Raw genomic sequence first — 13,985 nt, forward strand, 5'->3', positions numbered from 1 at the left:
ATCGTTGGAGTTTCCAGGGTGGATTACGAATCATTAGGCTATGTAACTGGTGCTCATATATATAATTTTATATGCACAATATTAATAAGAGTAATAATATAGAATTAGTTCTATGCATATATATTTTTTTATAGTCAAGAATATTTGTGCAAAAAAGGCATCAATTTTAATGATAAATTGATTAAATCGATTGAAAGGTATATATCATATCTGTGTCAACGTTTGTTACCTTTAAATATTGGAATGAAGATTTTTTTTACTTAAAGATTAGAAGATAATGAAACTGTACTGAATATACACATAAAAGGTAAATAAAATACATTGTCATATAAAATTCCTATATTTCGATATTTTAAATAACACAACTGGCTCTGAAAATATTTGGATTGCAAAAAACAAATCGATTGATTAAAAGGGATCAGAAAGAAGTCAGTTTATACACAGTTAAAATTTTGAAATAGTGGAGCTCGATACACTTTATACAATACAATACAATTATACAATAATTTCTAATACACGAATTTAATATAAATATCACAGTCAAAGATTATACAACTAAAGCACTAAATCTAAATGGCAGTGTATGTTAGGATACTTTATGATATCCATGTGATAAAACGAATCTTGTCTTCGAACAGCATATGAACTTGATTAAATATATTAAGAGTTATCTATCCGATAATACCAAAATGTGAAGCTAGTCTAAATAATGTGACTAGAATTAGGAATAAATTACGATATACAGTTATTACTATTTTGGTAGCTACGTATTACAAGTACTATCAATTCGACTAATATTCTGATTAATATTTAATCGTTATAATTTAAAACACTACAAATTTCTATCATACATGTTCAATAACCAAATAGTTTACCAAACGTTACCTCAGATTTCATTAAATATCATAAACATTTAACGAATGTGTTTGATACACAAAAATGTATTTCGTAATATTGAGGAGTATCAAATTCAATTTGCTTAAAACAGGGTCAATCTTAATATATTTTGTATTCTACAAATTGAGATACACATATAACTTCTAATAACATTGACAATACAGGTCTAACTGATTTAAATACGCCAGAATTGCTAAGTACCCTTTAGCTTCATAAGACATTCGATAATTACAAGATCTTTTTAACACTAACATACTAGTTATAAATAGACACGTTCATCTAAAATTGTTAAACTCACTGGATCTAAGACCTATGGAAATGATGATATTGATTATTGCTTTCCGTTTCTTTTAAATCGCTACTAATTGATTTAAATTTATTTAATTATTTCATCTGACTCTTGTTTTCGGGACTCTGTAAAAACAATTTAATATTAATCAAACCATTAAGTGGCATGTTAATCAAATTCTTTTATTCTAAATTTAAAATAGTTTATTTTCTTTGAAAGTAAATGTAATTAATAAAAGTTTGTAATTGTATTGCTCACCTCATACGGTGGTGGGGGCAGTATATCATTTAGATTTATTTGACAGCCCTGCTCGGACCGTGCCACGTTCGAATGTCGGCCTGTCTGAATTGGAATTTTGAAACTATTCTCTCTTCCCAACCAATGCCATTGAGGGTAGTCATATTCTAAATCACTCGTCGGACAAACTTTACTTTTGTCCTGCCTACTCCTCGACCCGGATCTGTTTGTGTGACAAGACGCACAATCATCTTCAATCGCGTTATTATCATTATGAATGTTCTCATGTCTCAATTCCCTGTAATCCTTTGTAGATCTACTAGAAGTGCTATGGCAACAAGTGGAACATTCGCCATTGGAATATTGAATGCTACCATTGCACGATCTTACAATGCTATTGTTGTGTGATCGTCTTTCGGGACAACTTCGGGCATCTCCGATGTCGGGATTGTCCTGTGAGAAAAATTATTTAATGCATAAATCACTTTATATCCATGTTTGAAATATGATAGTGTTATGCGCAAATCAAATATGTCTGCTTATCTAAGATCAACAAAGAAATTCTCATAATGCTTATCTTGAAGTACCTTGAAATTGAGTTCAGTGTAAATAGCACTGGAGGCGTAAGGTTCCGGTGGCCCCCTTTTTATTCTGTCTACACTCGAAGCATCCAATCCTTGGATTGAATTCTGTGGCAGACAGTATTCCGGCTCGATATTTAAAATGTTTGGTGACTGGCCGCCTAAAAAATATTACCTTTTTAAAATAGTCCAATACCGTTTATATTACAGTATGTTAAAATAATGTGAAAAATACCTTGCAAAAGACTTTGATGACAGCCGCTAACATCTAACGTGGAATCAGGAGGGGCAAATACGGGGCGATCTCGAAGCCAAATAGTGTCTTTATTCAATAGACACTGCTGTGCCGTTACAATAGATTGTCCTACAATCGAGATCAACACTTCAATTACACTCATCTTAGAGAGGTTAACAAATTGATAAATGATAGATATGACTTACCAGTTGACTTTTTTCGTTGTACGCTATTGCGACGCTTTATGTAATAAATACTAACTATACCAATCACAATAACAGAGAACAAAGTTAGGGCCAACGCTAGTAACCACGTTTCTTGCAATAAGTGCGGAATAGTCCCATCATTTGGCGGTTCAGTCCTAGAAAGTTACATTTTCATTAAAATACAGGATATGTAATTAATTTAAACCTTTATAGATAATTTAATATGCCCCGTGTGGTTCTTTATTCATAGTGTGAAATGAAATTGTGGTAAGACCACCAGGAACGTTTTCATTTTACGGACGTCATTTGATACCAGTACCAAAGATTTGATATCAGTCTCATGACCGCTCATGTAAATCGTGGATAGAAATCTATGCATATTAAAAAGTCTTGACATCTATCATTATTGTAGCAATCATTTTAATTTAATAAGACTTACTACATACACTAATGAACCAAAATAAAACGACACTATATAAGAAAATAATGTAAGTATCTGAATAACTTAAGTGAAATTGTCATTAAATAAAATAATTTAATTGTAGTATCCCAATTAAATACTTACTGTACATAATGTCTCTGCGAGTGCGTCGGTATCATATGTATTTGTGCCGGCGCGCTGAAAGGCCCGTGACCTCTGCGAGTGACGGCGGCAGCGCGCGCGCTGTAGCGGCCGCCCGCGCGCAGAGAGCTAGCTGCTGCCGCACGGGTACGTGCGCCCAGAGACATCTGTCCCACAACGCGACCGTTGCTTCCACCACCCACCCGTATTTCGATCTGATCGATAAACATAATTTGTATTGCTGACGATTGATTCTATTAATTAATAACTTTAATAGTCATATAAAAATACATTAGTCTTAACTTAATCAAAAGTGGTCCGGAAAGAGTAATGTCACAGATATTTTTGATTTGATTGCCAATATCGCATGCCCCTTCCCGCTATCACTCAGTTTGACCTAATTGATTGCGAAGACCACACGCATGCTTAGTTTGAGGACGTATATTATAAACAATTTATATGACATGGGATCTGCGTAACTTTTTTTTTTTTTCTCGCTTTTTAACTACCCCAACCTAACGACGAAATATGTCACTCAATATTTTATATGTTACTTAAATCACAACTTGCAACAATAAACAATATATCAAAATATACTTATTATAACAACAATAATATATTACCAAAAAAAAACTTGTAATCCTTATTATTTAACCTTTGTACAATTTGTAACTGATCTTTCAATCTATATCTGTGGTTTGGTTTTAAAATACATAAATAATATGTTTCTATTTTCCAAAATACTGACTGCCGAAATAGTCGTATTTTTCTTGATATTTATAAATCTATATTAACACATTCTAAACAAAACAGAAGAGCAATATTGCTCATTTTAGCCTAATCCGAACATTCATACTACGAACAAAAAGAAAGGTTTATCGTTTTACCCACGTTAGAATCACAAAGGTTACCCGGTTCAGAAAAAATGGTATATTTGCTAAATGTAAAATTACATTTAGGGCCTATGCTCTAATACTTTTAAGTGTTTATATAAATATGCTTTATATACGTACTAAAAAGATAATTGTTTTAATTTAGACTTATTATTTTTAACGGATAAACCAATGTGAATTATATTATGATATATAAATACTGATTTTATCTTGTACATTGTAAGCAGACCAGCTAAGGAATACACAAGGAACACACAAATGAAAACTGTTGCTTAGTCACAGAAGTAAAAATTTTAGAATTTATAAACTTACCAGGTATCCCGTAAGTTCCCCGTTCCATGTATTCGCAGGTGGTGGTTCCCATCGTATCCAAGCCGAGGTTGCGTTAATTACACCCGCTGTCACGCTTTGGGGTGGAGCAGAGGGCACTACAATAATAATTTACTTGAAATGACAATTGTTCTAAGACATAATTGAAAAAAGTATAAAAGAACTTACCATCTTCATCAGTATAACCCATCATAGAATTGGAGGGCTTTCCCAGTAGCATTTTATAAAATGGCATAAGGAATATATCGTACTGCATGTATGCTAACAACCCAGATAAAACATAGCTCGATGACCCACTGTTATCAACAATTGTGAGGGAACCATTAGAGCAAGATTCCACTTGTGACGCATTAAAAACTGTTATTTCCTCAGAGCTATTACGCCAATTCATAGATGTTCCATTGTACCAGATTTTAACTCCTTCCAAATATTCGTTATAATCTGTCAATACCTAAAATGAATTTATAAAATTTAGTGAAATCTATATTGATAAACTTATATCAAATGTTTAATTTGAAACAATAACACAACTAGCACTCACGTCCCATACAACTTTTAGCGAAGTTGATGACAAAGTTTCCACCCTTCTTAGGACTAAAACATTTTGTTGCAAATACTTCCTCGCTTGAAGAAACTCGTATTCTGTCATACGAACCTCGTGATCGTAATTATTACCAAAGTTTTTGTCACTGGAATGTACTTTCAATGGATTATTGGTTTTCTTTAACACATTTAGATAAGCTTCTTGCATAACGCTGCCAGCCGCATTTACGGCTATACAGATAACCCTTCCGCCGTGTTCCACTTTCGCTCCATCCAGATACAATAAGCTTGAATTGCTTCTAGTGCATTCGGGAAATAGAAGAGAATCTTCGGTACTTTCTAAAATCCAGAAAGTAGTGGGTGTTGGTAGACCTTTTGCTTCACAGGGAATTGACACCACATCGCCCTCCCATGCGGTCAAGTTGGACGGTATCTGCGTGAAGTGCGGTAAAGCTGCAACAGATGGCCGTATCAAAATAGCTCTAGATAGATATCAAAAATAAACATGTAATAAAATCGAACCGAATAATAAAATGGAACTCACAATATACAGTCAGAGATGCGCTGGTTATACTTGTGCCAGCATGGCTATCGGCTCGGCAGGAATAGATACCCGCATCGGATGCGGACACCTGTTCCAACCGTAATAGTCCCCGGATTATTGTTGCGTGTGAAGGCAACACACCATCTTCTTTCACCCAGGTTATTTTTACACTTGTATCATAACTCTATAAATAAATAACAACTTTTAATCAGGGCTTTCTTTAATTAATTTTATATAATGCGATATTTTAAAGTAAAATTTTTTTTAGAAGTATTATTTTGACAAATTACCTGACAATTAAATTCTACGTTTTGGCCAACTAAGGCTGTAATGTTATTGGGTTTTATCACAAAGTGCGGTCTCCTCAAAACAATTAACGCGGCCGCTCTCGATTGCCTCTCCCCAGCAATATTAGAAGCAATGCATCGAAATAGTCCACTATCATTTGGTAGGGTTTCGAGTATTTTCAAACTACCGGTTTCCGTAACTGTGACTCTAAAATATTAGTAGCATATTTAATTAGATAATAATCTAGGTTATAAAAATAATTCCAGATTAAAAAAAGAACTAACCAGTATTTTTAGTAATTAGTATAATTTTAATTTTTAATACAATGTATGTATGACTTATTTGTAAACATCTAATCGTAATCAAAATTATTCCAATTACCTTCCGTTAACTTCAACGTCATAATTTTGTCCATCTTTTGACCAATGCACTGATGGCTCGGGAACGCCTCGAGGCGGTACACACTCTAGCAAAGCAGGCTCTCCCGCAGCCACTTGAACATCTCTTGGCTCGACTCTAAAGTCATCTCGCAAAACTAAAATAGTATCGTAACCTTTAAAGCTGAACTTTTACAAAACGGAAATGTTACAGGTAAGTAACAAAGGTAAAAAACAAACAAAAGAAAATCACTTAGTTTTAAAATATTTTTCATCAAACAAATATTTGTAACTAAGTACATTACTAGTCATGAAACTTATTCACAAAACTAACAGCCTGCAAATAAGCGAGGGGGTAATATTAACCATGTAAGATTCAACTGTTTTAACCACTGCTATTGGTCCATATTACACTTCATTGACTTATTCCAAGACTGCATAATAGGCAGTCTTTAGAATAAGCCAATGTAGTCATTAATTTTATTGTTAGAACATTATCATAAAACTAAAAGTTTTCTCTTACCAGCAACATTTAATGAAGCGTTTTGACTTACAGCCTCCCCGGCTATATTGCGAGCCACACACCAATAAATCCCCTCATCACTCTCTTTCTTCCCTCGGTTTACCCTATGTTGACATAAAAAAATATTAGATGTGTCTAAAATAATCCAAGAAGATTTCGGTTAGCTTGCTTTAATTAAACCTATTTTTTTATTTATATTAAATGAACAACCATCTTAAAATATTTTATTGGTACCATTTAGAGGAAAATAATTAACTAACCTTAAAAACAGCAGACCATCTTCCAATAAGACCCTGTGCCCATCTTCAGCCGGGGGCAAAGGAGATCCATCCTTGAACCACTGCACTGATGGCTTCGGTCGTCCTTCTACCACACATCTTAAAGTTGCGGGCTCGCTGCGACCAGAGACAGTATTCGAAGGATGTTCCTTAATTCTCGGAGCTCGATTTTGCGCTAGGGAATGTAAATTCATAAGTCATACATACATTACATTAACAGCCTGTAAATTTCCCACTGCTGGGCTAAGGCCTCCTTGTCGAGTATGAGATGAATTATAAACACAAATTAAGCACATGAAATTGATATTCATAAGTGAACAGTCTGTAAATACATATATCACTAATTGCTTAAGGGGTCTATTCATTTTAAAGTGAAGACATATTGCACATTTTTATCCGATTCGTGAATATGATACCCTACTCCACAAAGCATAAGACCATCTCGCATCCCGGAACATACTTAATCTTTTGCCGATTAGCTTAATATGTAACCGAAATAATATTATTTATTTTTTATTTTATTTTTACGATATTTTTTTTTGACCGACAGCTAGTATAATTTTTAAGTACTTTAATACAATTTAGTTTTGTGTGCACTTGATCGCTTGCTCGTTTAATTATTCTAAGAAATACAACTCATATTAAACATATTTGAGGTTTTTTTTTTCGAAATAAAAGGATATCAAATTGTACGTACATTGTGAAACAGTCATGGTAATTTTTTAAAAATATAGATATTTCGCGTTTTTCATAATAAATTCGTTAAAAAGTGTTTTTAGGGAGTTAACATATCTTAAGCTAACTAAATCATAAGAGTGACAGACAAAATTGTGAGCATATCTTACATAGATTAATCAAATTAAACACTCTGTATATAATATAAAATTAAAAAATGAATCGGTAAATTTAGTTTTAAATTTAATTTCTTATTAATAAAATTTTAATAATGGTCTGAGAAGTATTACAAGATATTTGTAAAAGTGTTAAGGAAAAAGCTCGAACTCAAAGCTTTTTTTGGATTGTGTGCGGTATGATGGATAGGATAAATATCTACTATAAACGCAGATCGATAGGATCACTACATGGACATTCTCCTTTTCATCATAATCACCATTATAATAAAAAAAATAAAAAGATATGGGGCAAAAGCTTAACAGAAAACGGTATAAAAACTTTGTATTCGTCATTATTTATCTTAATATACAAAGAAAATAGAATTAAAAATAAAACATGAATGTATATACAAAGCGTGTCAAGAACGACCATCATTCGTTTAATTTTATCGAACATTAATATTTTTCTGTATAATACAATTTGATATAGTCAATATCTTATTTTTATTATGCTTTTAAGAGCTCAGATTTTACGAGTAGATACAAAACTAAAAAAGATATCTATTAATGTCTCAATGATCTTTGCCTCCGCATTGTCTGACCCGCTGCATTCAGATCGATACTCAGATAAACTGACACGCCGCATATTGTAATAATTTCTTATTAAGGGGTCTTATAGTCTTGCGGCAAAATAAAAGCAGATCATCTTAAGATAATGTTGCCAACAAATTAAACTCCTAAATCCTTTTTTATATGTAAATAAATAAAGGATAGTAGTAGAACTACTACTATATATTATATAAGCTTGGAAGAACAGTTATGGTATAACAGGTTAAACACTGTACATTTTTTTGCATTTTTCAAACAACAATAAAACTACCAAAACAAAATGCGTCGTGTATCTATCGGAAAAGTCGTACTTTTGTAAAGAGCTTTATTTATTTTTTACATCCCTTGCGGTCAAGCGCGGTAGTTGTCCTTTATTAATACTTGTCACTGTCGTGATAAGCGTACAATGTACGCATTATCTTGACGCGGCTGTCTTTTCGTACACAATGTAAAGTAGACGCTTTGGACGGGGTAAACAATGACGTCTGTTTATTATGTCGCACGAAAACGTTATACATATTTTTAATTGGTATTTGTTTAAATATTATAGTTGGAACTTGAGAGTAACGATTCTAAAGGTAAATTCTAAGTCTATCGATATTTTTTAGAACGACTTTGCATAAAAATACCTTTAAAATATATATTTATTTTATTACTAAAATACTAAAAACTTATTTTGTATGTCGGCAACATAACCTTGATGTGAAATTAACTCTATAATAAAACCTTTTTAAAATATAAAAAGGTAGTTTTAAGTATCGACATGTACAAGCGAAAACAACATAAAATGTACGTCTATAACTACCCACGAAGTCTAATTAAGGTCGAAATTAAAAAACAAAGAGTCCACTGTTTCGTTAACGTAACACTTTTACAAAACTACATTTTGTTAATTGGCTTCAAGCTACTTTTAATTACTCAATGTACAATTGAACGGTATAAAGGTTGGCGAAATTTGAGTATGCAATTTTAATATTTACGGCAAATTAATAAGGACGCTAATAGTGTGTACGTTTTGAGACATGATTATTATCAGAATGATAACTCATCATTAATTAATGTAAAGTCTTAATTGGAATTGATTGCACGAGCTCGAAGCTTAAGTTTGAAATGTATAATTTTTTATTAGAAATTAATATTTTTATATACATTCAGTCTAGCGTTCATGGCATTGTACGTATTTTTGGACACAACTCTCGCGACTCCTAAAGCGTACGTCAATGGCCCAGCTGTTCTGAACAATGATTCAACTCAATAAGATGAACGATGCGTGAAAGCATTGAAAACGAACGCAAGCAAGCATACATTTTTATGTTTAACATTAAGATTCTAGATGTTTTTATATCATAGAATAATCATATTTTAATTCCATTAGGATTATTCATATAAATCTCTTATACGAATAAAAAATATTAAAGAACGATCGGATACTCGTAGCTCATTGCTCGTGCTTATTTTAAAAGGCAAAAAATATATCTCTGAAAATATTTATAATTTATTTTAATATATATAAAATGCAAAGGAACTAGTAAGAGCATATAAATTATCCACAGCTGGGCAAAGAGGTCTTCAATTTATGAGTTGGTTTGGAACTTATTCCACCACGTTGATCAATTCGAAGTGATCGAAACGTACTTGTCATATAATAAAGATATATCTACTCGATTATAGATAAGATATAATCAAAGAAACTAGTTCGCATTTGATCAAATTGAAAATATAAGATTACAATAACGTCTGATAGAAATAAATTATCTACGATATATAAATAGTTACTTGAGGTATTTAATGTGATTAACTGTGTATTTTTTTCTTACTCGTAAGGTCTTATTCTTCATCAATGGTCACCTCCTAGTCTAGTAAAATATCAATTAGTCGTAAATAATGTTCAGCAGCTAAGTGGGGCGGTGATATTCGTAAGACAGCGGGCAGGGATTGAAGGTGGAGAGTTTAAGATTGAGCTCAGTGACGTGTCATGGAAGAGGCCCGTCTGTGACACGGACTTTTGATGATGATGTTGTGGGCTATTGGCAGCAACATGTTGTAATTATATAAAGCTAGGTTTAGGCTCAAGTAAAATAACTTATTGCTTATGTCAATATGTCATATGTCAATGTGCTGCTAACTAGAGAAACCTTGTTGTTATATTATTATGTCTTTAAGGCACGCTGTAGGATAACTTTTAACAAAGCTCCTACAAGTATCACTATATTCCGAGACAAATTCTGAGCGAACCAGTATGATTGAGACATTAAACATAACATCTACAGATCTCACAGCGGCGCATTAACGGTCTGTGAGGCAATTTTTACTTCTTATAGTCATTGTTCATATTGGCAAATGTGAGCATCTACCATATAGTAAGTGAATCTTTTTTTATAATATAGGTATACGAACGGGCACATGGCCTCCCTAATGGTATAGATGCCAATATTTATACATTGGCACTGTAAGAAATATTAACCACTCATATAAGCCACAGGGCGTATTGGCGATGTAAGGAGTTATGATTTTATATCCCTTGTTTCTATAGTTACACTGGCTTGCTCAAAAATAGTAAGCATTGTTGCTTGGCGATGAAATTCATAATGAGTAGGTGGTACCTACCCAGACGGGCTTGTGCAAAGCCCTACCACCGAGTAAATACTCTACCATACTCTTCTCGTCGGTTAAAATCCAATTAATTAATAAAATTACGTAGCTTAGTCCACAATAATGCTTTAATGGCAGATTCGAAGGTATACATTAGTTTTTAAAGATATGTTTATTTTCACAACTCCGCTCAACAAGTCTAATTCATGTCTATTTGACTTATGCCACTTTTATCCTGGTCCTGAACCTACGGTTTGTGTGTTTTGATCCACGAAACTAAATCTCAGGTCAAGCTCAGAAAAAAACATATTATATTTTAAGCCCTATACTAGTTTGTATCTTTTTGATTTGATTGATTTGTACTTTATGAAGTTTTCATATCAGCATATTGCCAATAGCAGATTGATAGCCTAAAGTAAGAAAATGGCGATTTTACATTCACGTAAAATAAATTTGGGAGAGAATTTCCTTGGTTAGATCAGACTATGGGCGTGACTGAATAGAGTGTACTTCTATTTGAACTTACTTGTGTAATATACAGTTGGCTAATCTTTTTAGGTTGCCATGGCTGAAATTCTATTGTTATCATGCTATGTATACACAGAGACTATTCGAAAAAATAAGACTTTGTCATAAACGTCTGTACGTACTTATCATGTTAACGAAATAAACAGAGATAAAATAAAATATAATTAAGTATCGTTTTTACTTTAATAAGTACTTTATTATTTAAAAATGTAACATATTATGAATCGAAATAGTCCAGGACAGGACCGTTTTACTTTTTATACTGTATATATTACTTCCTAGTATTGTGGCTATATAGGTATATAGTTTTTTATATATGTAGTTTATTATTTCATAATTAGATGAATATTTGCCCGAGAAATCAATGTTATACATCGATTAATTCTTATTCCGCGCACCAGTGTTGCTACTAGATAAAATAAACGATTTTTTTGTTTACCCGAGTAATTAATATATTAATATCAGGACCACGCTATCTATATTTTAGTAAAATTAAAAAACAAACACAACATACAAATAAATGTATAGAATATAAATAATATGAAAGCCGTACATCATATGAAATGCTATGCTATTGAAATAAAATAGTATTGACTGGCATGAGATAACTTTGACAGACGCATGGTTACGAAATACGAAGGCCTGTGATAACGATATAAAGTGCACCACCCATTAGGTTAGCGTTATCAACAAGACGACGATTGACGGGTTTGACGCATCACAGACTATTTACTATTACACAGAGTTTTTTTTTTTTTATTCTTACTTTGTAGAAAAGGCAAAAGTACCGTAATGGAAAATCTTAATTATCCACTAGCATAATATCTCAATATCGGAATTAGTCGTAGTTTTTTTATTCCTAATTTCGAAGTAGAAAATGCATACAAAAATATTAAACTCAGCCATACTATCAATATAGTAGGACTGAGTTTAATTTTTTTTTTTTATATAAATGGTAGACGGACTGGCTATTAGGCTAACTGATGGAAAGTTGTCACCATAGACATTGGCGCTTTAATAAATACATACTAACAACTAGTCAGAACGCTACCAACCTTTAGAACTAAGGATTTATGTCAGAAATTACATTGGCTCACTCACTCTTTAAACCGGAATACTGTAGCGGTATCTTAGCGGTATCATACATGACGAGTGTGTGGTTACCCTAGGGAGCTTGGACAAATTCGTCACGAAGTAGAATGAGTTTAGTAGTCCGTTTTTTCGTACAGACAGCGATAATGGCAATAAACTGCCAATTGTACGATCGATCTAAATTAAAATAACAATAACGAACTTTTCTGTTTATAATTTTTTCGTCATTAGCCTTTGCGTACGGTACCTATGGTCAATACGCAACCAACCGATCGCCTTAATAGTGCTCTCGTTTCTTGGAATGTATACTTACACTGGGAAGTTATAAATAATTGAATATAATGGGAATACATTTTGTTACAGATAATATAATAAAATCTATAAATTACAAAAAAAAAAACTTGAATTAAATGAATTATATAATATCACTAATATTGAAATAACTTTCCCTTACCTTGAAACGATAAATTAATTTGTAATTTTGAATCGTAAATATGTTAATACATCTAACATTTGGAATGAATTTAAATATGTTTTTATTATATGAGTAATAAATCAGTTACACGTAAGGGCGTCGTTAATTAAATCTAACGCTAATGTTTTTTTATAAGCGTTGTAAAGTTAAGCTATAAAGTTTTGAATGAACAACGGCCTTACAATACAAGGTACATATATACGAATTATTATTTTAGAAATAGATCAATCAATTTATGCGTTCACAAAATAATAACATTTACTAAAAGAAATCTTTAAAAGTACGAAAATAACACTTAACTATAATAATAATAAAAAAAATATTTATACATCTCTATAAACACAATTCGTCCATTTTAAGTACATATTTTACAATGACTGCAGTTTATTTAAATTATATTTACCATTAGTTCCATTCAGTCCAATGAGTAATAAATGAACAAAAACTAAAAACACAAATTGGTTCCTCCCATTTATGGTGCTATCACAATCATTACCACCGGCATCCACCATACTGCCACCGAGTTACACCACTTCACTTCCAATTACATGTTTTAAAAAAAGTTCTCATTCACCAGTATATTTTATATGTATTTAAAAAGTCATTTTTAAATTTCGAATGCGCGCCTAAAAAGTTTGATATCAACACGCATAAGCATAGCGCGGGAACGTTCGATGTAGTCTGTGACGCGACCGCTTGGTTTCGAGTCGTGTGTCGTACTATTACCTCCCTCCCTCATCTGTTTACTCTCTCCAAAATGGGGGGATCCAAAGGCGCCGTGCGCTGATCTAATGGGATATTACAACTGTTTGACCCATTGTAAATAAACGAAGAGTGCCATGAACTGTGATGCAACGTCATACATTAAAGAGATCGCTTAATTGTGGCGCTTCGTACTATAAATCACTATCACTCCTGCTTGATACCAAATGATAGTTATATTTATGGCTGTTTGATTTTAATTAATGAAGTATCTTTCTTATTTAATTTAGATTTTAACTCGAATAATGAATACATAGTTGTTAATAAATAATTTTATTTGTAAGCTTCTTAAATTTGTTTCATATAAATGT

At 32.4% G+C, this 13,985-nt stretch overlaps 1 protein-coding gene across 1 annotated transcript; it reads right to left on the reverse strand.

Annotated features, from left to right (window-relative positions):
• Window positions 1-321: 321 nt before the first annotated feature.
• LOC113393009 (roundabout homolog 2-like) lies at window positions 322-13,645 on the reverse strand. Its single transcript, XM_026629698.2, has 15 exons — window positions 13,316-13,645; window positions 6,766-6,958; window positions 6,506-6,609; window positions 5,987-6,140; window positions 5,608-5,812; window positions 5,318-5,501; window positions 4,772-5,226; window positions 4,399-4,681; window positions 4,213-4,328; window positions 3,011-3,222; window positions 2,446-2,600; window positions 2,240-2,368; window positions 2,011-2,165; window positions 1,445-1,876; window positions 322-1,311 (listed from the first exon to the last, which is right to left on the reverse strand). Exons 1-15 carry the CDS (start codon window positions 13,422-13,424, stop codon window positions 1,282-1,284), a joined length of 2,916 nt encoding a protein of 971 aa, XP_026485483.1. The 5' UTR covers window positions 13,425-13,645; the 3' UTR covers window positions 322-1,281.
• Between the last annotated feature and the right edge of the window lie 340 nt (window positions 13,646-13,985).

The sequence above is a fragment of the Vanessa tameamea genome, chromosome 12, assembly GCF_037043105.1.
Source record: "Vanessa tameamea isolate UH-Manoa-2023 chromosome 12, ilVanTame1 primary haplotype, whole genome shotgun sequence".
In the NCBI taxonomy this organism is placed as follows: Eukaryota; Metazoa; Arthropoda; class Insecta; order Lepidoptera; family Nymphalidae; genus Vanessa; species Vanessa tameamea.

Bases quoted from the DNA above. Each gene is read 5' to 3' on its own strand.
- LOC113393009 (XM_026629698.2), bottom strand. From the start codon at position 13,424: ATGGTGGATGCCGGTGGTAATGATTGTGATAGCACCATAAATGGGAGG. The intron at 2,601-3,010 runs GTAAGTATTTAA...GTAACTTTCTAG, and splicing joins TCGCAGAGACATTATGTACA to GACTGAACCGCCAAATGATG. The intron at 1,877-2,010 runs GTACTTCAAGAT...TTTTTCTCACAG, and splicing joins ACACTGAACTCAATTTCAAG to GACAATCCCGACATCGGAGA.